Source organism: Diadema antillarum, unplaced genomic scaffold, assembly GCF_040938485.1.
Source record: "Diadema antillarum isolate AM-2024a unplaced genomic scaffold, OU_Dant_1.0 scf00000151, whole genome shotgun sequence".
Taxonomy (NCBI): Eukaryota; Metazoa; Echinodermata; class Echinoidea; order Diadematoida; family Diadematidae; genus Diadema; species Diadema antillarum.
The window spans coordinates 1,921,903-1,948,148 of record NW_027271040.1 but is presented as its reverse complement, the minus strand read 5'-3'; the positions used below and the strand labels follow the sequence as shown (position 1 = coordinate 1,948,148).

At 38.2% G+C, this 26,246-nt stretch overlaps 1 protein-coding gene across 1 annotated transcript; it reads left to right on the top strand.

Moving 5' to 3' along the window:
* The first annotated feature begins 3,020 nt into the window (after positions 1–3,020).
* Positions 3,021–17,946, top strand: LOC139721879 (F-box/WD repeat-containing protein 5-like). Its single transcript, XM_071633201.1, has 8 exons — positions 3,021–3,116; positions 5,054–5,308; positions 7,548–7,686; positions 9,371–9,548; positions 14,388–14,903; positions 14,955–16,221; positions 16,623–16,832; positions 17,737–17,946. Exons 2-8 carry the CDS (start codon positions 5,079–5,081, stop codon positions 17,936–17,938), a joined length of 2,742 nt encoding a protein of 913 aa, XP_071489302.1. The 5' UTR covers positions 3,021–3,116; positions 5,054–5,078; the 3' UTR covers positions 17,939–17,946.
* The last annotated feature ends 8,300 nt before the right edge of the window (positions 17,947–26,246 follow it).

The following is a 26,246-nucleotide window of genomic DNA, read 5'->3' as shown; positions in this document are numbered from 1 at the left end:
TTCATACCATGAATTAGTTAGCATTGTTAAAGATCTTACATCCAGCAAGTCCTCAGGTTATGATGGTTAAAGTGTTTATCTCCTTAAACAGATTATTCATTTTACCGCACCCCCACTAGTACACATATTCAACATAAGTTATCTCTCAGTTCTGGCCGCTGCCCAAACTCACTGAAAATCGCAAAAGTGATTCCCATCCATAAAAAAGACGATCACGCACAACTAAAAAATTACCGCCCATATGGATATCCCTTCTCCCCAGCATATCAAAAATTCTAGAGAAAATTGTTTACAAAAGACTATTTTCTTTTTTAAATGAAAATGAAATTTTTATTCCGAATCAATTCGGATTTAGAAAAAATCACTCTACAGATTACGCTATTATTCAACTTTGTGATAAAATAATTGAAGCTTTTATTAATAAGGAACTATTACGGAGTTCGAGGAATACCCTTGCTATGGCTCACCGATTATTTATCTAATCGTGAGCAATATTATGTTGATTTTGATTCATGTTCCTCCAGGAGATTAAAAATCAATTGTGGAGTACCACAAGGGTCTATCGTAGGCCCTCTGTTATTTCTTATCTATGTTAATGATATAATTAATGCTTCACCAATTTTAACTTACATTTTGTTTGCAGATGATACAAATATGTTTTATTTACATAAATATCCACAGATGCTTATCCGCACACTTAATTTTGAATTATGTAAAGCTTCTTCTTGGTTCAAATGCAATAAAGTATTGATAAAACTAATTTTATATATTTTAACAATGTTCATTCTTCTGATATTGAATGTAACTTATATTGATGGGTTACCTCTTGTAGAAAAAAGTCTACTTGGTGTAATTATTGATGCTAATCTTACCTGGAATGAACATGTAAACAATATAAGTAGTATTGTATCGAGAAACATAGGTATATAGTTCAAACTGAAAGACCTTTTGATAGAAAGGTCTCTTTTTTATTTCATATAATGCACAGATTTTACCATACATCACATACTGCAATACGTGGGCATATTCTAACAAGACAAAGATTCAATCAGTTCACCTTCTCCAAAAAAGAGCACTCCGCATTCGCACCAACTCTCATTATCTTGCAAACTCTGAACCATTATTCTCTAAATTGAAAACTCTGAAAATAAACGATATTCATACATTACAATGCGCATTATTCATGTACAAATACAAATCCAACACCCCGCTCTTCCTCGTTCCACAACCTATTCACTGTGAACTCCAGCGTCCACGCTTACCCAACTCGACATTCCAAAGATTATCACCTCCACAATCCCAAGCTAATGATAGCTCACAAGTCAATTAGACACCATGGACCATGACGTTTGGAATAATCTCCCTGAGCAAATCAAGGCAACCACTAAATTATATGCTTTTAAGGCACTTATTAAAAAATATATATATTTTATCGAAATATAATGATGTATGAGTGACAGTTTTGGAGTTTTTATGTTCACTCATAAACAGTTTATATCGGTAGGACCTATATCAGGAGCTTAGTAAATTGCTGCATATTAAAATTGTTGATATTGTAATTGTATACAGGAGTATGTAACAGACATACATGTGACACAAACCAGAAGCATTTTTTTTTTGACCTCATAAATTACTACGATATTTTGGATTTGATTATTGATTCTATTTTGTAGACACGTCCGTCATACAGATGTGTAAATCGATTTTAAGTCCCGAATTTTACCCCGAGGCCTCGATCCATGTCAAGCTGCTGCTTATGATCGCGGTCTCCTGCTTTTCTGTTATTATAATAGCTAAAAATATTTAATTTTGAAATCAATTCATTTAAATCCCCCTCTTTTATTTATTTCTGAAATTCTGGAACGACATTATATACTCTGAATGAATAATCAATCATCATTTACATAATTTACAACTGTTGATTTAACGATTCGCTTCTGAACATTTTTTTTAAATGATATTATGCTACACGTTTCATACATCGAATACTGTCATGTTCATTTATAGTGTTTGTGTACCTTTTGAATTAATTTGTAAGACAGTGTACTGGCTTATGCGTCGTGTAATGTTAATTTGTCAATATGTGTATTCTTTTGTTATGTGTGATTTGGAAAAAGGCAGAAATAAAACCAAGCCAAACCAAACAATGAGAGAACAAACAGAGAAACAAAATAAAGCAAAGCACGCATCATAAGTATTTTCCCCCATATTTAACGAGATTAAAGAGTGTGGATTTTTTTTTCTGAACCTATAAAATGGGGAAAACAACGGGGGATTATCAAGTTTGAGTAACTGACTCACGGGAGACGGGAGGCTGGGGTTTTAATGGGTAATCCTGGGCCCAAATAAACAAACAACTGAACATAATAAGAGTAAATTAAAAATAACCCTCTGCTTTCACAGTTAGTTTTGAAGGGCGGGGGGGGGGGGAGATGTGTTACGGGCCTAAATTGTTAGAATGCGAAAGGTAGGGTGTAGGTCCTGTTCTGTGTTTCTGAAAAGTTAGGAATAATAAGATATAGGGGAAGTTACATTTATTTGTAATGTCATAGCCCAATGCCCCCCCCCCCCTTTCTCTGCGCTCATCATGCCTATTGTAAATGGAACACCTGTAGGGCCTACGCCGTACGGTATTTCTTTTTGACACGAAACAAACATCAAATCATATAAACCAAAATAACGTGTTGTAGTGGAATACATCCACAAAAATCACCTAGGCTCTATGTATAGAATGTACAATAAAAAAAGGGGAAGCTTGTGGCCAAATACAGAGCAAATACTGTGCGGTGCTTCTTCGCGACGGTGAATGCTGCAGTTGGTGGTCCATCGAAACTTCCTCTTTACAGCTACCATACTTGCTAACCATCGCATCCGACAAGTTCAGTTTTCTATTTGTGTTGCTCACTGGGGTAGATGGGTGGTGAAGTTTGGCAGGAGGATTTGAAACGTCGGACACGCAGACCCGACCATCCATCCATCCATTGGGCCTGAATCAGTGAAGCAGTAGACGACAGACAGGGCCAGAAGTCACGGGAAGAAGTGGTCGCCGGTGGTTTAATTTTTGTCTCAGACGTCTCGTCGCTGAGGCCCTTGCCGCTAATCCGTTTAGAAGCCGTGTAAGTTACTAAGATAGTCAGATCATGATAGTATTTAGCAGTTAGTAAGAACTCTTCTTTGGTGTACGTGCGTGTTGTCCAAAATGCCTAAACCGGCAAAGCCAGCTCCAGTACAGTATTGCACTATTAGGCCTACAGTAACCTGGCTTCTGCACGCACCTGACTACTGAGTGCAATGTCAATGAGAAACCGGGGTGTCATTAGTTGCTGCATGACAGCCGTATTTATGTAGCTGTTATGGTGGATTTCTACGTCTACGGTATCAAAGTAATTATGTCATGGTAAATCTAATGCAGAAGCATAGAAGGGCATAGCCTGACCAGACACTGTGCTGCGCACAGGGTCTGACATGTGTTAGTGTTTCAACGTTGTAAACGACCGTCACTATTGACGGCAAAATCACATAAAATACCTTTTATTTTGTATGATTTTAAGAGTAATATAATTTGCAACACTTACCTACAGCGTATTTTCCTGATGGTTGAGTTGAATTCGGCGTTTTGTTGGTATCCAGACCTTATTGTTGAATTTTTCGGAGTATATCGTGCAGTGGCATCTTTTCCTTCGAGAGCTTCACAAAAGCAACAAACTACTACGCATGCGCATTCAGAAGTGGTTGCTTTTTACGTACGCCCGTGCGCCCGTGCGTTTCATGTGTTACGTAAAGCTTGTAGTAGATCCGCGCGTGCTGCACCGGCAATGATTTGAACTTTTTTAGTCGGGGTCATCCGACTATCTCATCACTTCCGCCCCGACTACCTACGTTGTAGTATACGAGAGTGAATGCCATTCATATAACACGCAGATGAGGAGTGAAGCAGTAAGGACGTTTACAGACCTGATTTCAGCCATAGATTTCGGTAAGTTTTAGACGTAATTAAACAAAAAATCGCATACCGGTTATTGAATGATGGTCATAGATTACGACAATTCCTTATATTTTAGTTTTCCACGATTAATAAAGATATTCATGAAGGAAACAGTGAACGATAACAACGTCCGCGAAGGAAAAGAGGTGCAGCGCTGTCGCCAGCGCTGCGTGTAGTTAAGAAGGGCAGTGCAGTTTTCCTTTCTAACTAGCATTTTTAGTTAGAACGAGAAATCTATCCCATGAAACTTTGTTTTGCTCTTGGTCTTGCTTGTTACGGTAAAATTTTAACGTTTCTGTTGTGTTGGTTACTTTTAACTTACAGGTTAGGTAGGCGAAGCCAAAGGGGCAAAGGCCAAAGCTAATGTGAGTGGAGTGCGGTGTTCATAAGCAGGAGTCAGAAAGGATTGGAAGTTTCCCATTTAATTCTAGTGAAGATATGGTTCTAACTTCTACACCAGTGTGAGAGTAGTGAGGTAAAGACATTATCAAGAATCACAAGATCACATCTAATTTACATATTATTATGTAAATTTTAGATGATATGTAAAATATTTTGATCGATTCTGAAAATGCCACAAAACTTTCAACTTTCATACGTGTGTAGTTCCTAAGCCTAACCCGCTGAAGTGATGAAACCTCAACCATTTTGTTTCCTTGTGACATGTTTTTCTCACTGTGAACAGAACCAGCTAGAATGTGGAGACTCGGAGGGAGGGCGCACACTATATGTACTGTAAAAGTGGAAATTTTCGCGGTGTCAAAATTTTCGCGCATTTCGCGCAACCAGAAACTAGCGCGAAAATAAAAGCACGCGAATATTTTTGCTTGTCATACATATATTCCTGTGCACGATGTCTTGATTCCGCGGAATTAAAAACACGCGAAACTCTTCTGACCCGACCGAACGCGAAAAATTAGTCGCGCAAAAATATCCACTTTTACAGTATTTCCTGGAAATTTAGTGATACCGATCAAAATTTTCCAAATCAATCAAGGAGTAAGAACAGAAAACAAATTATTTTGTATAAAATTTAATATTCCTGCTGATCAGCTTCCTTGATTGCAGTTTTTCAGATACACTGGGATAAAGTATGCAGGAGCCGGAGAACCATCCCCCCAGCATGTGGCTGTGCCTGCCGGACAGCCTGGTGGTACACATCTTCTCCTTCCTAAACTCGCGGGAGCTACAGAGGGCGGGCTGCAGCTGTCGCACCTGGCTGAGGATTAGCCACGACGAGCTGCTGTGGAAGAAGCGGCTGTACAGGGAGTGGAAGATCCACTCCACAATCCCTCTCCCGGTCGGTCACTCATCCTACTACAGGTTTGTGTCTCATGCAGTTCTCTTGCATTGCCACAAAGGCAGCTGTTGTTGTTGTTATTGTTGTTAGTGTTATTGTTGTTGTTGTTATTGTTGTTGTTATTGGTGGTGGTGGTGGTGGTGATGAAGGTTGTGGTTGTTGTGCTTGCTGTTGTCGCTGCTGCTGCTGTGGTTGTTGCTGTGAATGCTGTGGTTGTTGTTGCTGCCTTTGTGGTTGTGGTTGTTGTTGCTGCTGTTGTGGTTGTTGCTGTGGTTGTTGTTGTTGTGGTTGTTGTTGTTGTTGTTGTTGTTGATTGAATCCTTAAGCTACCATGGAACCAAAAGCGTGAAGTCCCTTCAGAAGGGCTATGGATTGAAGATAAAATGTCTTTCCTAGATCAACAACTGTGGATGGTAAGGGGGCTTGAACCAGGGACCTCCTCATAGAGAGACCGTTGACCTTGTCCACCAATTCACAATGGCTAAGTGCACACACTGAGCCCCAAGACTACATGTATACTGTGAAACATGATATTTTTGCTGGATTAAATTTTCGCGAATTGGAGCCGATGGCCTTTTTTCGCGGCACGAAATTTTCGCAATTTGCTTCTAACATTCAATGCATATAGTGTAGACAAGAACTTTCATGTGCATTTTAATTTTGCAAATCTTGGCTCGCGAAATTCGCAAAATTGAAATGCATGTGAACATTCCTCATTGTACAGTACTTCTTCTTCATCTGACAGTATACAAATGACGCACAGGTTTGAGTGCGTCAGTTGGAATTGTGTGCATAAGGTAACTATGGAATGCTTAACCCATGAGGCGAAGCCGAGTGGGTTTAGGCTAAATTCCATAGTTATCGCATGCACACTATATTCCGACTGACGCACAAAACATATGTGTGTCATCTGTTTTATAGAATGGGAAATTTTCTTGCCAAAAACCCATTTTTCTGTCGTGTTATCCGATGACAAATTTACTGGATGCATTTCCTTTTGGCTTGCCATAGACGAGAGCCCGACAACCATGCATCAGTATTTACTGGACGCATGGTTTTTCTTCAGAACCATGCATCCAGTAAAAACTGATGCGTGATTGTTTTAGCCGATAGGCGTCTCGTACTGAGTGCGCGAACCTTTGTTACAAGTGCGCGATAACATGTTTACCACTGTGACTCAGGGTGCGGCCAGTACAAAATTAATACATTGCTCTCGACCAATGAGATCGCAGAATTCTCGCTACACATTCTATAAAAGGAAATGAAACCACTGGAAAACATACATGTATGGAGCATACAGTGTACATTGTCGTAGTGATGGTATACTAGTGTTGTAACATATGGGAGAAAGTGTTGACAAGTGCTAGTGTGCTCATGAATGTGGATTAGCAAATTCTTTTTCTGTAGTCATTATACCGCTTGACTCTGTGTGTGTCTGTATGCTTGCAATATTAGTGTAAAAGTGGAAATTTTCAAGGTGTGGAAATTTTCGCGCATTTCGCGCAGCCAGAAGCTCGTGCAAAAATAAAAGCATGCAAATATTTTTACATGTACATGCCATATGTTCCAGTAATTAGTGTCCGGATTCCGCGGAATTAAAAACACGCGAAATCCGTCTTACCCGGCCGAGCAAGAAATATTACTCGCGCGAAAATATCCACTTTTACAGTACTTGCAAGACATTTTTGATGCCATTACTGTGCAATATACAGTAGGAATATTACTGTTGTTTGTCAACAACTGCCTAGATGCCTTGAATATGAAATATAAATAGATACAACAGAATTTTAAAGAGTGTATGGCTTTTTCTACATGTACTTCTATTGATAAATCGATATGGAAATGAAATAGTCAAAAGAGACATGACAAAATATGATTAGAAACAAGACATGCTGCTACATTTGTAGGCTTTCGTTGATATTATAGCTTGTCTGAGGTGACTGCATAGTTTTGTGAGAAGCACAGTCCCAAAGATGATAGGTACACACAAGATACGTAGTTCTATATGAAATCATTCTGTATTTAAATGCCACACATATAGGTCTATTAGAAACTTTTGAAAAGCCTGACATTATATCCATTCTGGTCACTGCCAAATCGACCGTGAAACTTTTTTGTACAACTGGAGCCATTCATGGGCCAATCAATGACCAGATTGATATTGCAACAGATTGACAGATTGCCCTACATCGACGTAAATAATAAGATGAATAAGAATGATATTATTGATTTATTGCATTGTTCGGTTTTCTTCGTTTGCAGGGAGTGCAGGCGGTTGAAGTACCGCGTTCCTGCAGTATGTGTACAGCAGCTGACGGACCACAACGATCAAGTGCTGCACGTCAGTTTCTCGCACAATGGGAAACTCTTCGCTTCCTGCTCCAAGGATGGCACCATCAAGGTACACAGAATACCACTGCTGCCCGATCACTCTTATTAGTCCTAAAGATTATTTAGAATTATTGTGTGAAAACAGACATGATGCATCAGGGGGGCATTTCATGAAGCGTTTTGTCAGATATTTTGTCTGACAAACAGTTAAAAGCTACTGTAATCCTTGCATCTGATTGGCTGAGAGCAAATTTATATGACAAAGTTGTCGGACAAAATGCTTCATGAAATGCCCCTCAGTATGAGAGCATTGAAACGCACTGCCCTGTCTCATATAACCATTGAATCATTGTAGTTAGTAATCGTAATAAACTCTTTTACCTGAGGAATAACAAATAAGTTGGATCTTATTCATGTGTGCAAGTTCATCCTCTTGTCATACAAAGTTTTGGATAGCTCGAAGCGTTGTGTGAATGCCTTGAATAACCTCCAGCTGCTTGCTGAATATGCCATGAAATCCCCTTCAGATGCATGAAAAATGGTCGAGTTGCATTGAACATTATATACCTCATTTCTAGAATCCTCTCATCTGATTGGTTAAAAGGGGAGTCATGAAAATAACTGTGCCCTATTTTTGAGTTACTGTGACCGCGGCCCGGGCACAGTTAGTAAATAGGTTTTAGAGACAGTCGCGACCCCGTACACGTAGATCGCTCATATGTACGCACCAATGATACGACCGCCGCGCATTCAATCAGCGTGCTGTAAAAGAGACTAGCGGACTAGTTTGGAGACAATCGCAACCCCGTAGTACACGTAACGTACACTGTACACATCACTGAGCTGTACGCACCAGTGATACGACCGCCGCGCTGTCGATCAGCATTGATTACGAGTGCTGTAAAAGAGACTAGAATCTATATTTTCGGTATCTATATTTCGGAATCTATATTTTCGGTATATAAAACAAATAATAACTGCTTGACATTCGGGTCACAGTTAAAATTATGGGCCCTCGGTGATGTGAAAACCGAAACCATGCCCTCAGCTTCGCTTCGGGCATAGTTACGGTTTTCACATCACCTTGGGCCCATAATTTTAACTGTGCCCTCATAAGCAGTCATTATTTGTATACTAATCAAACTGTCGTTTTGGCATCAACAAGCATTTGTATGATCATTGATATACGTACAACTATTCAGATACATAATTCTACTGAGTTATTTTTAATTTATATCTCATACATGTATATGAGGTCGATCATGAAAGGCAGCCAATTTTTCCATCCCCCCCCAAAAAAAAAAAAGCTTCTGCATGTATATATTTTAGTGCGTAATTTAACATAAGTGTGCTGATTGTTGTTTGTTTGAAATCATATGTGAAACCCATGCATAAATCAGAATATGCTAAACTGTGGAAAAAGACATAGAACTGAAGGAAAGCTGGTTCTATTCTATTTGAGAAACACCCTCACTTTGTCTTTGACTGGACAGGCAGGTAAGAAAAGCAGAATCTTTTTTTTTATACCAAAATTTAGACGTATTTGTCAATGTTTGCAGTCCATTCATCACTAAATGTGACGATGAAGCTTGTATCTAACACCTCAGCATCAACCAGTGACGCAATCAGCATGATATTTTCTTGAATGGTTCTACATGGCTATCAATCATTTTGAAATTTAGTAAGAAACATTGTGCCTGACCTTTGATCTCTAAGTAATCTCTGACATTTGATAGTCTTTCATGACCTTGTAGGTGTGGAGGACTGGACCACCAGCGAGCCTGAAGTTCTCTGAGAACATGAAGGAGTTATTTCGTTGGCAGTTCACCCAGTTCTCCCAGTTCAACACCACCGACTCCCTTCTACTGGTATCAGGAGTGCATTTTGGTCCAAACAGCACATCAGGAGAGATTGCTGTGTTCAACCTCAAAGGTGCCAAGATAATTGTTATTCTCTGGGGTTTTTTTGTGTACACTGACAAATTTCTCCATAAGATACTGTATGCACCACATATTTTGGGGAGCAGAATGTTTCAGAAATCAAGACTAGTATTGGCATTTCTGCAAGTGGTTTAGGATAGGATATTGTAGCACAGCAGTACTAGTTGCCTTTATGTTTGAATACAGGAGGCAGTATTTTCAAGGGATCATATATAGTTTCGGTTGAGACAGAACTTCAGGTTTCTAGCAATTTGGGGAGAGATGAAAAGGTCTTTCGCGAATAGTGCCCAACCCCCGAAGTTCATCATACTCTTACTCATCATACTATTCAGTCAAAAACATGTAGCTGTCCTGAAAGCACAGTATGATTGACTTAACACAATTGTATGGAGAGCACGATAGATTAAAGGAAGATTTGCCCCAAACTATATGCAGATTTCATGAATGCAGTAATATTAGTGGAGCACACGAGTGTTTGATGAAGAATCAGAGAATCAGTCTAAACTTTATGTATAGGATATATAATATATCAATTCAATTCAATTCAATTCAATTTTATTCCACATGCTAAAAAGTATACAAAAAACACAAGTACATGTACATGGACATAACATATATTGCATATTAGGTTTACATAAAAAACAAAAGGAATGATGCAAACAGCTATAATTAGCATGCGTGGGAATCAGAAAAGACCATATAGGACTTATCAAGGCCGATTCCCTTACAAATGAGGCTACAAATTGCAATCAAAGATATACATTTTTAGAATGAATCTATACCATTAGAAATTATACACAAAATTGCAAAAAGGACAAAATACACAAAAAAGACAAAACAAAACAAAGCAAGAAGGCAAATATCCCAATAATTATTCAGCTGCACTTTGGATTAAAAACATTCTATATCTACGTTTAAAAGATGATAATGTAGGACATTCTTTGATAATAGCAGGTAACTCATTCCAGGACTTAGCTCCAATATATCTAATTGTAGTCTTTGAAAATTTATATTGCAAAAAAGGTAAACATATGTTATTAGCACATCTTGTGTTATAACTATGGACTGCACTATTTTGAACAAATAAGTTATGGAAGGTTACAGGTAAAACGCCTCTAAAATATGAAAACATAAATATGGCCACTTGTAATTGCACTATTTGATCAATTTTTAAAACTTTCATTTTCTTGAATAATGTTGCAGTGTGCTCAAAAGGGCTTACGTCACAGACTATTCTTATTGCACGCTTTTGTAATAATAACACACGGTTTAATAAGTACAATGAAGTGTGACCCCATACTATTGCACAATAAGTTAAGTGGGGGGAAATCATTGTGTGATATATGGTTAAAAGAATCTTTGAAGGAAGTGCATATTTCAAATAACTCATAACACCTACAATTCTGCTTATTTTCATACAAATATCATTTATATGGTCTTTCCATGTTAAACCATCATCAATTATCACACCAAGAAATTTAATATTATTCACTTGTTTAATTTTAACATTACCTATATGTACTTGTAAAACATTTTCATCTATTACCTTATTCTTTGTTTTAAAAATCATATAACATGATTTTTCTATGTTTAACACCAGGCGATTTGCAACAAACCAAGAATATACTTTCTTCATTTCTGTGTTAACCATATGATTGACTTCATGAACATCCCGACCAGAGAAAAATAAGTTTGTGTCATCTGCAAATAATATAGAAAACAAAGTAGGACTTACAAATTGCAGATCATTGACAAATAACAAAAAAAAGGAGGGGACCCAGTACAGAGCCTTGTGGGACGCCTGTTTTTACATAACACAAATCTGATTTTATATCATTTACAATTGTATATTGTGAACGATCTGATAAATAACTCTTAAACCAATTCAGAGCACTCCCTCTTATTCCATAATATTCCAATTTAGTAATAAGTATACTATGATCTATACAATCAAATGCCTTTGTTAAATCTAAAAACATTCCAACCACAAACTCATGATTTTCAAATGCATTTGATATTTTTTCCATTGATTTGAGTAATGCCATATAAGTGGAATAACCATGTCGAAATCCAAACTGCTGATGATATAAAATATTATTGTTATCAATGAAGGATATCAATCTAGCATAGACTAATTTTTCAAACAATTTGGTGAAAATTGACAACAGCGATATAGGTCTATAGTTTTGTAATTGGTGCTTATCCCCCTTTTTAAAAACTGGAATTACCTTTGCAACTTTAAGCTTCCGAGGGAATATACCATTTTCCAAAGATGAATTGAATATTGCACATAAAGGTTCCATTACAAAACAAATAGATTTCTTAAATACATTGACATGGATATCATCGTCACCAGGACTTTTGTTTATATTCAGATTACTTACAATGGTCAATATTTCAGCAGTTGTGATAGGTTTAAAAAACATGGATTGGCTTTGTGCAGGTTTGTGCAGGTAAGTATGAAAAGATTCAGATGAATCATATACGTCAGAACTAATATTGCTACCTATAGTGCAAAAATATTCATTAAAATGTTGTGCGACAGACTCTTTATCATCAATAAGATGACCATTGATTTGTAATGAATCTATACAGTTACTCTGTCTTTGTTTATTCATGACATCATTTATGATAGACCATGTTTTCTTTAAGTTCCCACGCACGTTGTTAAATTTCCAATGATAATATTCACGTTTTTTCTTACGTATTTCCTTATTTACCATATTCCGATATTGTTTGAATTTCTGTTCATTATTAACACTACGATTCTTAAGATACTTACGATACAATAAATACTTCTTTTTACACATTTTCCGTAGTGTACTATTAAACCATGGTTTATCCTTCTTTTTCAATCTGTGTACACACTTCTGCAATGGAAAACACTCATTATAAAACAAGAGATACTTGGCAAGAAAGGCTTCAAATTGTTCATCCACACCATTTCTGTTTACAACGTGTTCCCAGTTACAAGTTCGAAGCATATTACAAAAATACTGTATGGAGGAGTCATCAAAGACACGTTGAAATCTGTTGTGATCTGTATTACTCTTACGACTGCATCTTATAACAGCAAATATCGGTAAATGGTCACTTATATCACATGTGAATATCCCTGAGACAACAATATTCTCTAACTTATTAATAAAAATATTATCGAGGAGTGAAGATGACTGTGTTGTTATTCTAGTGGGTTTTGAGATTACCGGAGAAAGTGAATATGACGAAAACATATCAATAAAGGAATCAGAAAACGACATAGATGAAAGTAAATTAATGTTGAAATCACCAGCCACACAGCAGTTTTTCTTTTCCCTCATAATCTTATGAAAAGGCAATTCTAGGGCATTCAGAAACTGGGAAATAGATGCAGCAGGTGGCCTATATACAACCATTACAATAATATTTTCATTATGACAGCATATTTCAAGACAAACTGTTTCAATGTTTTCATCAAATAATTCCAAATCTTGTCTTCGTTTAAATTTTAATTCACTACATATGTAAAAACCCACTCCTCCACCACGTTTATCATTACGTCTATTATCTATAAATACATAATTTGGTAGTAGGCAAGATGAGTATTCTTGTGGCTTAAGCCAAGTTTCTGATACGGCAATGAGTGAAAACCTATGTCTGAAAGTTTGTAAAAAAGTGTCCATATAATTAAAATTCTTCTTTATACTTCTACAATTAAAATGACATATCGATAAATAATTAGTCGTATCTAAATCATCCACAAGATTATCAAAGTCCATTGGAAGATAATAACTACAATCATGTTCAAAATATCCACTTTGAATATGCTGGTTGAAGTTACCATAACAGTTTGGGCATTGCACATTGCTATTATCCAGATTAAAATCAATTTGCCGATGACAAATAACACATTCATGTACAGACTTAAAAGACATTAGAACAATAACAAATCTAATATGTTAAAATAAAAGAAGCTAAAAAATATTAAAAAGCACAGGGTTTAAACAAAGGGTAATACAAAAGGGTAATACAAAAGATTCGGTGCTGCCATCACTGGATAAGAAGACTACAACAGGTAATGATAGCACAGTAGGACAATGGCGTTCAGAAAATATAGCAAGAATTCCACAAAATTTCATCTTTAATGAAAATTACACATTACTTTCACTTCTTACTAATCTTTGATGAGGGTAATATCATTCCCCCCTGCCTTCTGAAAGAGGCAAGTCAAGTGCTCTTTCATAATGCTAGAGAAATTAAAATACATTGAACTTGAATTGAATTGAATATAGATTACCGTGATATCATTATCCTGCCATGATATTACAAACTGTTGTAGTCTCTTTTTAGCTGGCAATGGAGGCACCAGAACTTTGAAAAAAAAAAGGATAATCTTTTAATGTTTTATCCAATTTTTCTCAGAATTCACCATTTTGTATTTGTAATATTTCTGTATTCACTGTATCCACATTTTTTTAATTGAGGTAAATTGCTCTTGAAGAAGGTTACTTTAAGTTTTGTATTAAATCCTAGTGATTGTTTATTTGGCAATATCCTAATTTATCTGATAGAGGGTACATTTGTACTTGACATGTAAAGCTTCAGACTAAAATGCAGAAGACAGAGTGACATTTTTAAGTTTTATGTTCCTACATATCCTCATGTACCCCTTACTTATCTCTCTACTCTGACTGATTTTCAGATAAGATGAAATTATCTTTTAGTGCACTGAACAATTTTTCGTTCTCTGTTCTTTTAATAATATTAAAATCAGTTGTGATATTGAATGTAATATTCTATCATGTGTGTGAGATTACATCGGTATTTAATCATTTGATATCTGTTTTCACAGAAGAATTTGCCCTCCAAGCCCGCGTGCAGAACAAGCCCTATGATATCTTTGGCTGCTGGCTGAACAATTCCTACCTCCTCTCTGGAAATCTCCACTACCTGGGACAGCTCTCATCTTGCTCAGCCTTGTGGCTGAACAAGGCCACCCAGGAGGTTGACTCGGAGCAGGAGTCGGTGGTGATGAGACTCTTCAAGTTTCTCAACATGAATGCCAGCACGGTGAGGGGGATCACCGTGGCCAACTGCCGGAACCTCGGGCAGGGCAAGGAACTCCTCCTCCAGCATCTGAAGCTGGGCTGCAACAAGGACAAGAAGGAGGAGGGGGAGGCAGAGTCCACCACAGCAGAGCAGAGCACTCAGTCGGCGCTGAACTCCAGCAGAGCGGTCAGTTCCAGCGAGAGTGAGACGGACGTGAAGGCTAGCAGCGCCTACGAGAGCGACACAGAGCTGACAGCCAGTGAGCCGGACTGTGTGCATGAGCAGCGGAGACTGCAGCAGGAGAGGATAGGCAAAGAGAGCCCAGAAAAGAGGCTCAGAGGCCCCAGAAGTGCAGATGGGGGTTCCAAAGGAGCGGAACTGCATGTCGACATGCCTTCAACCAGCAAAGCATGCTGTGAACATGAACAAGATGTGGAAATGCTTGAAGATAAGCAAGAGGCTCTTGGAGCCATGGGGACAACCACTGCAGGAGAAGAGAGTGAACCACGAGGAAAGAAGCTACTAACCCACCGGAGTAGTCAAGATGGTGTCAGCGATAGAGATAGGGCCGTGCAAGATGCCCAAGATGTGCAATGTAGGACTCATCCCTTGAAGCGAGAGGCTAGCGATTCATCAGTCACCCCACCGGGATCATTTCGCAAGAGCTTGCGCAAAGCTGGCGAGAAGCGAACCAGCATTCTGAAGAATTCTGAGCAGCAGTCACAGGGGGCATCCAGCGACACAGAAACAAGCTACAGCAAGCTGTGGAGCAGGGTGCGCAATGCAGAAATGCGGCGGGGACGACAGAATGTGGATGAGGATCTCATGAAGATTCTCATCTACGGACTGGAGCCGGAGTGTGCAGACTCTAGCGAGATACAGAGAGCGTTGAGACACTCTCCTGGGAGGTCTCTCCAGGGAGGGCCATCCACCAGCTATGCAGACCACTCCGTGGCAGCCCTAAGGGGAGAGGAAGTCCAGTCCGTGGTTGGCTCTCGGTGCAGTTCAACTGACACGGTTCTGTCCAGCACAGATACAGATTACACCTCACTGACATTTGCCGGCGAGAGCGGAAGTGGAAGCGACATTGTCAGAGCGTGGGGGAAGAAGTTCACATTTGGGAGCACGGAGAGTCTCGACGATGAATCTTTGGTTAGACTTGCTGCAGACACCAAGACCAGTAAAGGTGCAGGGAGTGCGGTGGCATCACCAACTGCCCAGGAGAAAGAGGACAGCAATAACCTGTCGAGTAGCAGCCAGTCGGACTCGCAGGAGTTTGTTCACCGACCCAAGGTGCGCCGCCGGAGGACGCTACAGAAGGAGGACAACCAGCACAAACATCTCATCTTCATGAGGGGAGCCGTGGCCTACACTCCGCACCAGATCTGCATCAAGCACATCGAGCCCAACATGATGGACACTGTGAAAGGACCGCTGGGCATTGCAAAGCATCAAGACCCCACCCGGCCATCACCAGAAGGACCACCACCAGTCATGGCAGCTGCGGCCGGAGCAGAAGGTGGCGAGGAGCAGCAGCATCCGCAACCTCAAAGACCACAGCTGGAGTTTGACAAGGTGGATCATGTCCTGGACCTTCATGGCCAGATTCTGGGCCTGGCCTTGTCACCTGATCACAGGTAAATTTGAGTTGTGGCAAATGTTCCGTGAAATGTGATTTTTTTTTTTGAAATTGTCAACAAAATATTCCAGTTTACGGATCGAAACTATTGGACAATAATGACAGACAATTCTTGCACAGACTTTTGTCTCTATGTCTATCAATATCTGGATGATATATATCTTTTTGTCAACTTGGACAGAAGTTATGATATTACTCAATTGTGCAGTCTAGGCTAGATTTTTTTCCCTGTTATATTCACCTGCATTGTTGTTGTTTGTTTCTTTTTGTATGGTGACAAAATTAAAGGTTTTTGTGTTTTACAGTGAAGGTGTATACTTTATCAGGCAATAAGCTGATGTGACTATTTGGTGTTTATGCAAACCTTGCCTAGATTGGACTCTTTCATCTTCTTTTAAGGTATCTCTGTGTGAACTGTCGGTCCTGGCCCAAAGACTACCACATCACAGATGCCCTAGCCCCGCCCCCAATTGCCCAGGAGATTGAGGTCCGCATGTTTGACCTCTACACCTTGATGGAGGTCAAGCGGTTCAGGGGTCACAAGGCGTTCTCTCCCAACGACGAATGCAACATCATATTCCTTAGCGTCGGTGATCTGTATGTTGCGAGGTAAATTTGCCATTGTTATCATTGCTGTCCCAGCTCTCCCTCTCTGAGGTCGGAAGGACTACAGGTGTGTTCCCCAAATCTGTGGCAAAAGGGATACTTTTTGCACTTAACAAAATCTGGCACGAGAATTGTGAAATAAGGGGTGTATTTGAATTTTCACCTGGAAATTTCTTTTAAAAACTTTTTTTCCCCCTTTCTCTTTGGACTCCTGAGAATTTAAAAAGAGAGTTGCAAAATATCTTGAAAATCATGGAAAAGTTTATCCAATCCCTTTGACGATAAAAGAAAAAAGCTCTTCTTTATAAAGGTATTGTAATGACAGCTTGGGGGAGGGGGAGTGTGTCTCTCTTGAAATACATGTATGGAGTTGGAATGAAAGTTCACCTGAGATGGGGGATGCATTGACTAATGTTCTGAATTGTGGAGGGTCTTCAGGGCAAGAAAAGCCTGCAAAAAGCCCACAAAGGGGAATTCAGGAATTTTGGCAGTCCTGAGATGGGGGGAGGGGGGGGGTGTTTTAAAAGAGAGGGAATGAGCATGAGTTGGGAAGCAGGGAGATTGATCAAAGTCAAGAGTTTTTCTGCAGGAAAAGGAGGGTGACAAGGGGCTCTAGTAACAACATGATAATGGGTTGCTTCCTTTGAGTGTTCTGGATCATCTGGGAGTATATAGAAGAATTTGTGAAAGTTCTTATAGTTGCATCACTAAATCCAAAGACATGTTTTTTCTAATGTTTCCTCATGTGTCAACCTCTAAGCTCTAACAGTCGCACGTGTGCCTTAAACTTTTGTTAATCGTGTATCGTAGAATGTTTTTTCTACTGTCATATTCTTAATGCATTCTAACCATAGATGTGGATGTGCATTTTTGTTGTCATGTCCTCATTCTTTCCGTCAATTTTCAGTGGTGCGGAAGATCGCCAAGGATACATCTGGGACCGTCACTATGGCACTCTGCTCACCCGCCTGCCCCACAACGACATGGTCAACTGTGTGGCCTTCAACCCCACCGACCCTGAGGTGCTGATCACCGCCAGTGATGACCACACCCTCAAAATCTGGTACTCGAAGAATCGTGTTGACCAGATGGCCATGGCAGCCTTATGATCCTTTGGTCATGGGGGTGCTATGCCCTACGCCCCGTTCTTAGAGCTATTATATCTCTGGTGCTGATCCTGCACAATTGCATGAACAGTGGTTTTGTGATGCCGAAATGAGTAATAAGGCAGCTGAAGTGCATGTTAGTAGCTTATGGAATAATTCTGTCCACCATAACTTGATGCCCCACTGAGCTACGTAGTATGTCTCACATTGAGCACTTGTCGGTACGATTTAGAAAGGACTTCTTCAGCTTTATATTTGTTTTTGAAGGATTGATAAATTCAAACATGGTTTCTCGTGGCATGAGATATGGCTATGTACGGTGGAGCCTTGTTACACAGAGGTCTGATATTACAAAAGTTAACCCTCGTATAACAAGGTGATATTGCTTGTCCCAATCTTTATACTTGTTTTAATTCTTGTGCCCTGATAGAGTGAGAACCCTGACTTATGTAACTGTCACAACTTATAGGACATAGTAATAACAAGGTTCCCTGAACACATTGTTTGGTTATGAGATGGCTGCAGGGGTGTCTGGGAATGACTCAAGTTGCTGGACATAACATCATCCCAAAATCCTGTGGGTAGGTCTTGAAAATAATTTGGGCAAAAGTAGCCAAACTCTTCCACTATCTCAGCTAAAACAAAACCACACGCCAGTGAAAATAAGTTTAGACAAGGAGCTGATAAAAAAAAACAACCAAACAAATCTGGATAGTTATCTAATACAGTGGTGACATTCGAATGGCTAGTTACTTTTGCCCGGATTGGCATGCATGTGTGTGTGTAGTGGAGTGTCTAAAATCTGCAGCATGCTTAAAATCTGACTCTGTTGGACTAGTGTCTGGTGGTTTGATTTCAGTATTCAAATTGATTTCATCAGCACAGACAAAAACCTTTAAAGTTGCCATAGGGGATTACCATGTGTGACATCACCATTATGTAATTATGGTTTTTTTTTCCCATTTTTTTCACCCTATAATAACATTGAGCCAATTCTGTAACTATTGATTCATTAAAGAGGAAATCCACCCCAAAAAGAAATAGACTTCAAAAGAAAGAGAAAAATATTGCCTACAGAATGATACAAAAAGACAATTAAAAAAAGAATAATGGATGAGAAGTTTAATAGGAAGAGATAACATTTTGAAATTTCACATTTTTTTGGTAAACATTTCTTGACCAGTCCTATGAATATTCAAATCAGCGAGTTGATGATGTCATGCCCTCACAATTTTTTGTTTATATTATGTGTGGAATTCTGAAAAATTGTTATTTTTAGCTAATTAGTAAAATAATGTTACCATACCAAGATATATCAGAGTTAAACATTTGTTCTTTTTTATTTTGGATGGTTTTAAGACAAGTCTTATATTCATACAGCTGAAATATGATTTTTTTGTCATTTCTGTATATGAAATAAAGAAGTTGTGAGAGTGTGACATCGTCATCTTGCTGATTTGAATATTCATAAGGACTAGTCCAGAAATGTTTTCCCCAAATATGTGAAATGTCAAAATGTCGTATCTTCCTTATTTCTTATCCGATTTTTGTCATTTCTGTATCGTTCTGTAGTGAATATTTTTTTCTCTTTCTTTTAAAGCTTACTTATTTTTGGGGTGGATTTCCTCTTTAAAGGCACCCCACTTTCATTTTCTCATATTGAAGAGAGGAAACAGAAAAAAGCAGCTGTTAGTGCAGATGTTGAATACTGTGTGATGTAAAGTGTATTATATATGTGTTTTCCTGTTTGCCCAAGAAATGGACTAGTCTACTTGAAAAACATTTCCTCTACTACCATATTTTGATATTATATGTTAACCTTGATACGATAGGTGGTGCCTGACAGTACAAAAATTTGTGTACAAGGCTGACCCAACATGTCAAGACCTATTAAAGTCAAACAAATTGAATTCTAGATTTTGAAACGTGTTTAGCTGGAGTTCGTTGAATGAATAGCTATTTGCTAAACTTTTTCATCAGGTTTTCTTTTTTTTCTTCCAAAAGGCAGGCGTAACATAATGTATTCACATCATTAAATATTTATCGTCGGCCTTATGCCAAAAGGGCCTTAAAGAACTTCCCCTGTTATGCCAAAAGGGCACTCATAGTGTGCAAAGTCTATAGTATTAAGGGCCTTTTGGCATAACAGTGGAAGAGGTTTAAGGCCCTTTTGGCTTAAGACTGACGCTATGTTAGAGGATCCAGTTCAGAGCCTTTTGATTTACTCATTCCTATCAAATGCATTTTAATATTTGGAAGCTCTTTGTTGCAGTTGTTGCTATGCTTCCTGATTCCTTGGAACAGCCTCTGTAATAAGTGTATTCATACAATTTGGATGTACGGGGAAATCCCATTATATTGGAATAGTCCGCTTACAGCGGAGCCCGCCTTTTTAATGAGGTAAATTCAGCAGTCCAGATTTTCCATTACATCGTACTATATTCAGCTGATCTTGGGGGGGTTCGTACATTTTACAAGGTATTGGTTATATTGAGGTAAAACCAGCAATTCCTGCAACCGTGTTATAACTGGGTTTACCTGTTTGGGAATGTTCTGTTTACCTTGTCAATAGTTTTTCAAACACCCGTACCTCTAGACAGGGACAGATACGCCTTAGATGTTGCCGCCAGTGCCTACTTGTATTCACATCTTTGCGACCCTTTTTTCATGGGGCCCACGTTTTGCGGTACCTGTGCAATAGTTTGGTTTTCAGTGAGCGCAAGTTTTCTCTAGAGTTCGCTGATGGTAGGGCCTACCCCAAGTGAAGCTGCAGAAGATACAGGCTGGATCCAGAGGGGTTTTAAACTAAGAAAAACTCAAGTCGCGTAAATTGAAAGAGGACATTGAAACTTGAAATTATGCCAACTACAATGTAGGTATCCATGCTTGGGCCAGGCTCAGGGGCGGATCCAGGAATTCTGTAAAGGGGGGCGTGACTAATATTTCTGGTGCCACTTCCGAGTTTCATTTCATTTTTTTTCTTTTTATTTCTTTTCTTTTTAACGAAAAAATAAAGGGGGGCGTGCGCCGGTTGCGCCCCCCTCTGGATCTGCCACTGAAGCTGTAGTTCGAGGTACTAAAATCTTGGTAGATTTTCATCACTTATACCATGTGAAACTGTAATGCTAGTTGAGGTCATCTTTGAAAAGCTTGTGAAACACTTTCTCCAGCACTCTTTAACAATACCATCCCCTTCTGCAAACTTTGTATTCAATGACCTTGTGTCCAGTCTTAAAGGGGAAATCCACTCCAAATACAAGTGTATAAGTTTGTCTGATAAGGAAGAGTAAAATATTACGAGTTCAACAGTAAAATTTTGATTGAAATCAGTTGAAAAACAAGGAATTAATGACATTTTGAAGTTTCGCTAATTTTTCAGAAAACAGTTCTTTAACGGTCAATATGAATATGCAAATGGCATAGTGAGCATGTCATCCCCTCACAACTTGCCGTATAGTTTGTACATAAAATTTTGAAATTTCCAGTTTTTCATTCAAACACAATATTGCCCGATGCTCAAATCCTGATATATCTAACTTATCACTATTTTGAAGTTATTCAACCAGGAATAACATCATGTTTCAGAATTCACTAACAGAAACTTTGAATTTTTGTCATTTTTTTTTACACAAGCATTGGAAAATTGTGAGGTTATGACATGGTCAGCTCACTCATTTGCGTATTCATTGCCACTGTACAAGCACTGTTTTGCAGAAATTAGCAAAACTTCAAAATTTCATAACTTCCTTATTTTTCATCCAATTTCAGTCAAATTTTTACATTGAATTCATAAGATTTTACTCTTTTTTTTTTATCAGACTAACTTATTTTTGGACTGGATTTCCCCTTTAACAAATGTTTCAATTTTGGAGTCTCGCACAGAGGATACAATGAGAGGCCTGCTTTGTGCTTGCTCAGTCATATTTTTTTTTATTTTTTATTTTATGCACATGTGTTGGGAAGTTACATTGTACTTCCCAATCACAGTCCAAACTTCTGTTGCTTTTATATCACATTTTTGCGATACCACCTCTACTTAAACCTGAACATAACATGTTATTATAGCATGTCATCTTACTTACTTTACATCTTACATCTTAGAAGCTTGTTATTGTGAATCTAAACCGGTAACTCAGTCATTGTCTAGTATGAATGGATCACAGTTGTCTCCTTTAGTGTATAGAAAGCCATTGTGAATGGAAGAATTTGGATTTGATTTCATCTGTAATTTCTTGGTTAAGAAACCACTCTTGAATTTGTTCCAAGTGAGTCGACCTGATTTTGTTTTTTATCCAAACACTGCGCTGTAATGTGACGTTTAAAACTGTGAAATAGTTTGGATCGTACAGAAAAGTTACAATAGTTTGGGAAAGCTTCCATCAGCCTTTATATTTGACTGGCTAACTTTTGTCCACTCCAGTGGACTTTCTCAAACCAAATGATTCTTTCCATACCTTTGCTGCCTGTCTGGTTATGCATGGGAGCTTATTATGTAGGTGACATTGTATATCCAGAGTCTCAAATCAAAGCAAAGGTGTAAAAAGAATCATTCATCTTGAGAGAGACTACAGGAGTGGACGAAAGCTAGCCAGTCAAATATGAAGGTTAGTTGCAGCTTTGATGTTTTCTTTGCAATGCCAGCAACCTAGTTGAAGACTAAAGAAGAAGAAATGAAGAAATGTATCCCCTCTTGAAAATATATGTGTATTCTGTTCGTTAGTTAGAAGGTTGCATTAGGTTTTGCCCGAGTTTCTAATCTGTTTTAAACTTTTTTTTAGTAGTTTGGTACTACAGCACCAAAGCTTTTCCTGAAGTGATTGTATGATTGTATTTCTTGTGGATCATCTTGAATACAGTCAAACATGCTGTAGTGAGAACCTGACTGTAAAAATTATCTTTCCATCAAGACTGCTGCATTTGCTTTCCCGCATTTCACATTTTCACTTTTCACATTTTGATTAACATCTTGACAAAGACCACTTGTCTATTAAGGCTGCTCTTTCTATGTCTCTTAGGCGGTTTTATATACAGGAAGTACTTTATCTGGTATGAATGTGCATACAGTATAATTATGTTGTAGTTTCAGTCGGGGCAAGTGCAATGTACCAGTTCACATAGAACTGTCTGTCAGATATGGTATTATTTTCATTCTAGAAAGGTCACATATGTTGCACGTACAGTCCCATGTACGTGTTTATGAGTTAGATATACCTGCTATTTGCAGGTGGCATATCACTGGTGTGAAATGTTCAAACTATGATATCTCTGCATGCTGGCAGCACACAGAGTGTTCAATCACAATTCTTGACAATAACAAAAAGAGCGCTAGACCTATATAGTGTATACTCTAGTCAATGCAGAACTTTATTTCTGGGGGTCAAGAAAGTGAATAGAACTGTTCGTATTACATGTAATACATTTATGTGTAATAGGAGGCTGCTAGGGATATGGGTTAGAACAAAATAATAGGCTGCGTAATTACACAGCCATGCATCAACATATTACATATAAACATGGCTTTATAAAATAAGATACTTGCCCCAAAAGGTACCAGTGAAATACCTTTAGTTATATATATTTTTGTCCCACCAAGTGAAAGGAAGACTGATTGCACTTTTTGCATCATAACGTATTAAAATGAAAAGAATAAATGGCTGATGACATGAAATACTTGGACAATTATAACCATTGAAGATAGATGTAGTCCTAAATCTAAATATGCAGGTTGCTTGGATGATCACTGCAGGGTTGCCAACTCTCTTGCAATAAGGTTGAGACTCACACAATTGACCCATTTACAACTGTTTCACACTGAACCCCCAAATAGGAAGTAAAAACAAACTATGTATGTATTTTTTTTTTTTCAAATGATAGAATTTATTGATTTCTCGAAGCAACATAATTTTACAGAGGATAAATGAATTACAAAGTTATTACTTCAACACAAAAACATTTCTTTGATACAAACAATTTAAACACATATCTGTGTTTTTATACTTTTTTTTTCAAATATTTAAATATCTTCTTACTAAAAAACATACTATAAAGGGTCGTAAATGCGAAAATAGGATAAAATAACTTTTGGCAGTCCGAAAGCCCGCCCAGGCCCGCCCGACATGGCGACGACGAGTGCACATTGAATAACTTCCACAGGACCATTGCAATTGACTACACACAGCCCCGCCGCCGTACACAAGTGTAACACTTGAGCCAGCGACAGGGCCACGCACAGCCACATTGCAATGTACAGCTAATAAAAGGAAATTCGTTAATACTAATAGGCCCCATGGACAGAAAATCTAGAAATTAGCAAACAACATTCAGCGTCCCCATATGTATGTATGTGTTCAAACAATGAGTAGAGTATGCACCGGAATGCACCGCTTGAAATGTAAAATTATTGAAGCTCTCTGCCACGGTAGGGAGACACCGCCTTTCTATTACATCTCCCTCCCACTCCCATCGCTCTGCTCCCTCGCAGTGTCTCACTCCAAACTACATTGTAGGATTAGCAGCCCTGTTGCTGATGTACCCGTCGATTGATGCCTGTGCACATTAATACCATTTGAAAATGAGAGTGAATAATGCACTTCATATATCATGGGTCTCATTTTAAAGGACAAGTTCACCTTCATAAACATAAGGATTGAGAGAATGTAGCAATATTAGTAGAACACATCATTGAAAGTTTGAGGGAAATCGGACAATCCTTTCAAAAGTTATGAATTTTTGAAGTTTTTGTGCAGTAACCGCTGGATGAGAAGACTACTGCAGTGTGTGAATAACTTAGATGTCACATGCGTACAACAATATAAGGGAAATATAAAGAGAATTTCACAAAATTTCATTTTTTGAAAAAAGTACGCATTCCCCGGACTCGTTACCGACAAATGTTATGGGTAATATCATTCCCCCTGCGTTTAGAAAGAGGCAAGTCAAGTGCTCTTTTATTATGCGAAAAAAGTGAAAATATGTTGAATTTTCTTTACATTTTCTTTATACTGTTGTACGCATATGACTCACAAGCTGTAGTAGTCTCCTCATCCAGCGGTTCCAACACAAAAATTTAAAAAATTCATAACTTTTGCATCGATTGTCCAATTTTCCTCAAACTTTCACTGATGTGTTCTACTAATATTGCTGCATTTTTTCAACCCTTATGTTTATGAAGGTGAACTTGTCCTTTAAGGAAGTACACATGACTTCCATTATAACAAAGTCCTTAGGATCGGCATTTTTCTTTCGTTGCATCGAAATTTCATTCTAGCCAAACAAATATATTAAGATATATAGATACAACTGTAGTAAATATTGGAAGTTGGGCCCTACTTCATTGTAACGTCATTTTGTTAAAACCACCTAGCTTGTTATAACGGGAGTGCATTATAATACCTTATGAAAGACTTTGGACTTCATAGACGTCCCAAGAGTGAGACAAATTTTGTTTTCTGCTTTGAGTGTTCAAAGTAATTTGTCTTCGAATTTGATTGTCTCTATATGATTGCAACATACAGAAGCTTTTTGCCAATAGATGAGAGATGAAAAAGCAGAAGACTGCAAAGGCAGAAGACTGCAAAGGAGTATTTTTTTCTTCAATTGTTTTAGTCTCTGTCCAGACAAGTTTATTATTTAAATTTTGTATTATCGGAATTTTGATAAAATCTAGAGAAATCTGCAAGAGTGAATATGTGTAAGAGTACCTGTGTTCCATCAATCAGCATTATTTTATTCAAATGGCAAAACAGAAAAGAAAAGAGCTAACATTACATCTTTTGTTTACATTTGAATGTAGTGTTACCATTATTGCTTAGGTATTTAATGATATTTGCAATGGTTAGAGGAAGTGAATACATTATTTTAAAGAAGTAATTCCTGCCATTTTTGTTTTTTTGAGCTGTCATGTTATGCATGATATACAGTGAAGTACTGAATCTATTACACAGATATACATTGTATGTATATTTTATTGCATCAGATTATCATGTGAAATGGAATAAAATGTTGCCATGGATATCACCAGATGTATAGCGTTGGTTTCAGTCATGCTGATTTGAGAAGTATGTTTTATTTATCCATTAATTTGCTATGTGCTTATTGTGGCAACGAGAATGAGTACCAACAATGCAGTAAATGGAGGGGGGGGGGAGATCTTCTCAATATTGACATGTGTGTGATGTTACAAAAAAAAAAAAAAAACCCAACATTTCATTAGTTTTCAATTTGATTCTGTTTTTATTTTCCTCTTCCACAGAACATAACATGATATAAGAAAATTACAAATAATCTTGACTATACAATAGATGTCTAGTAC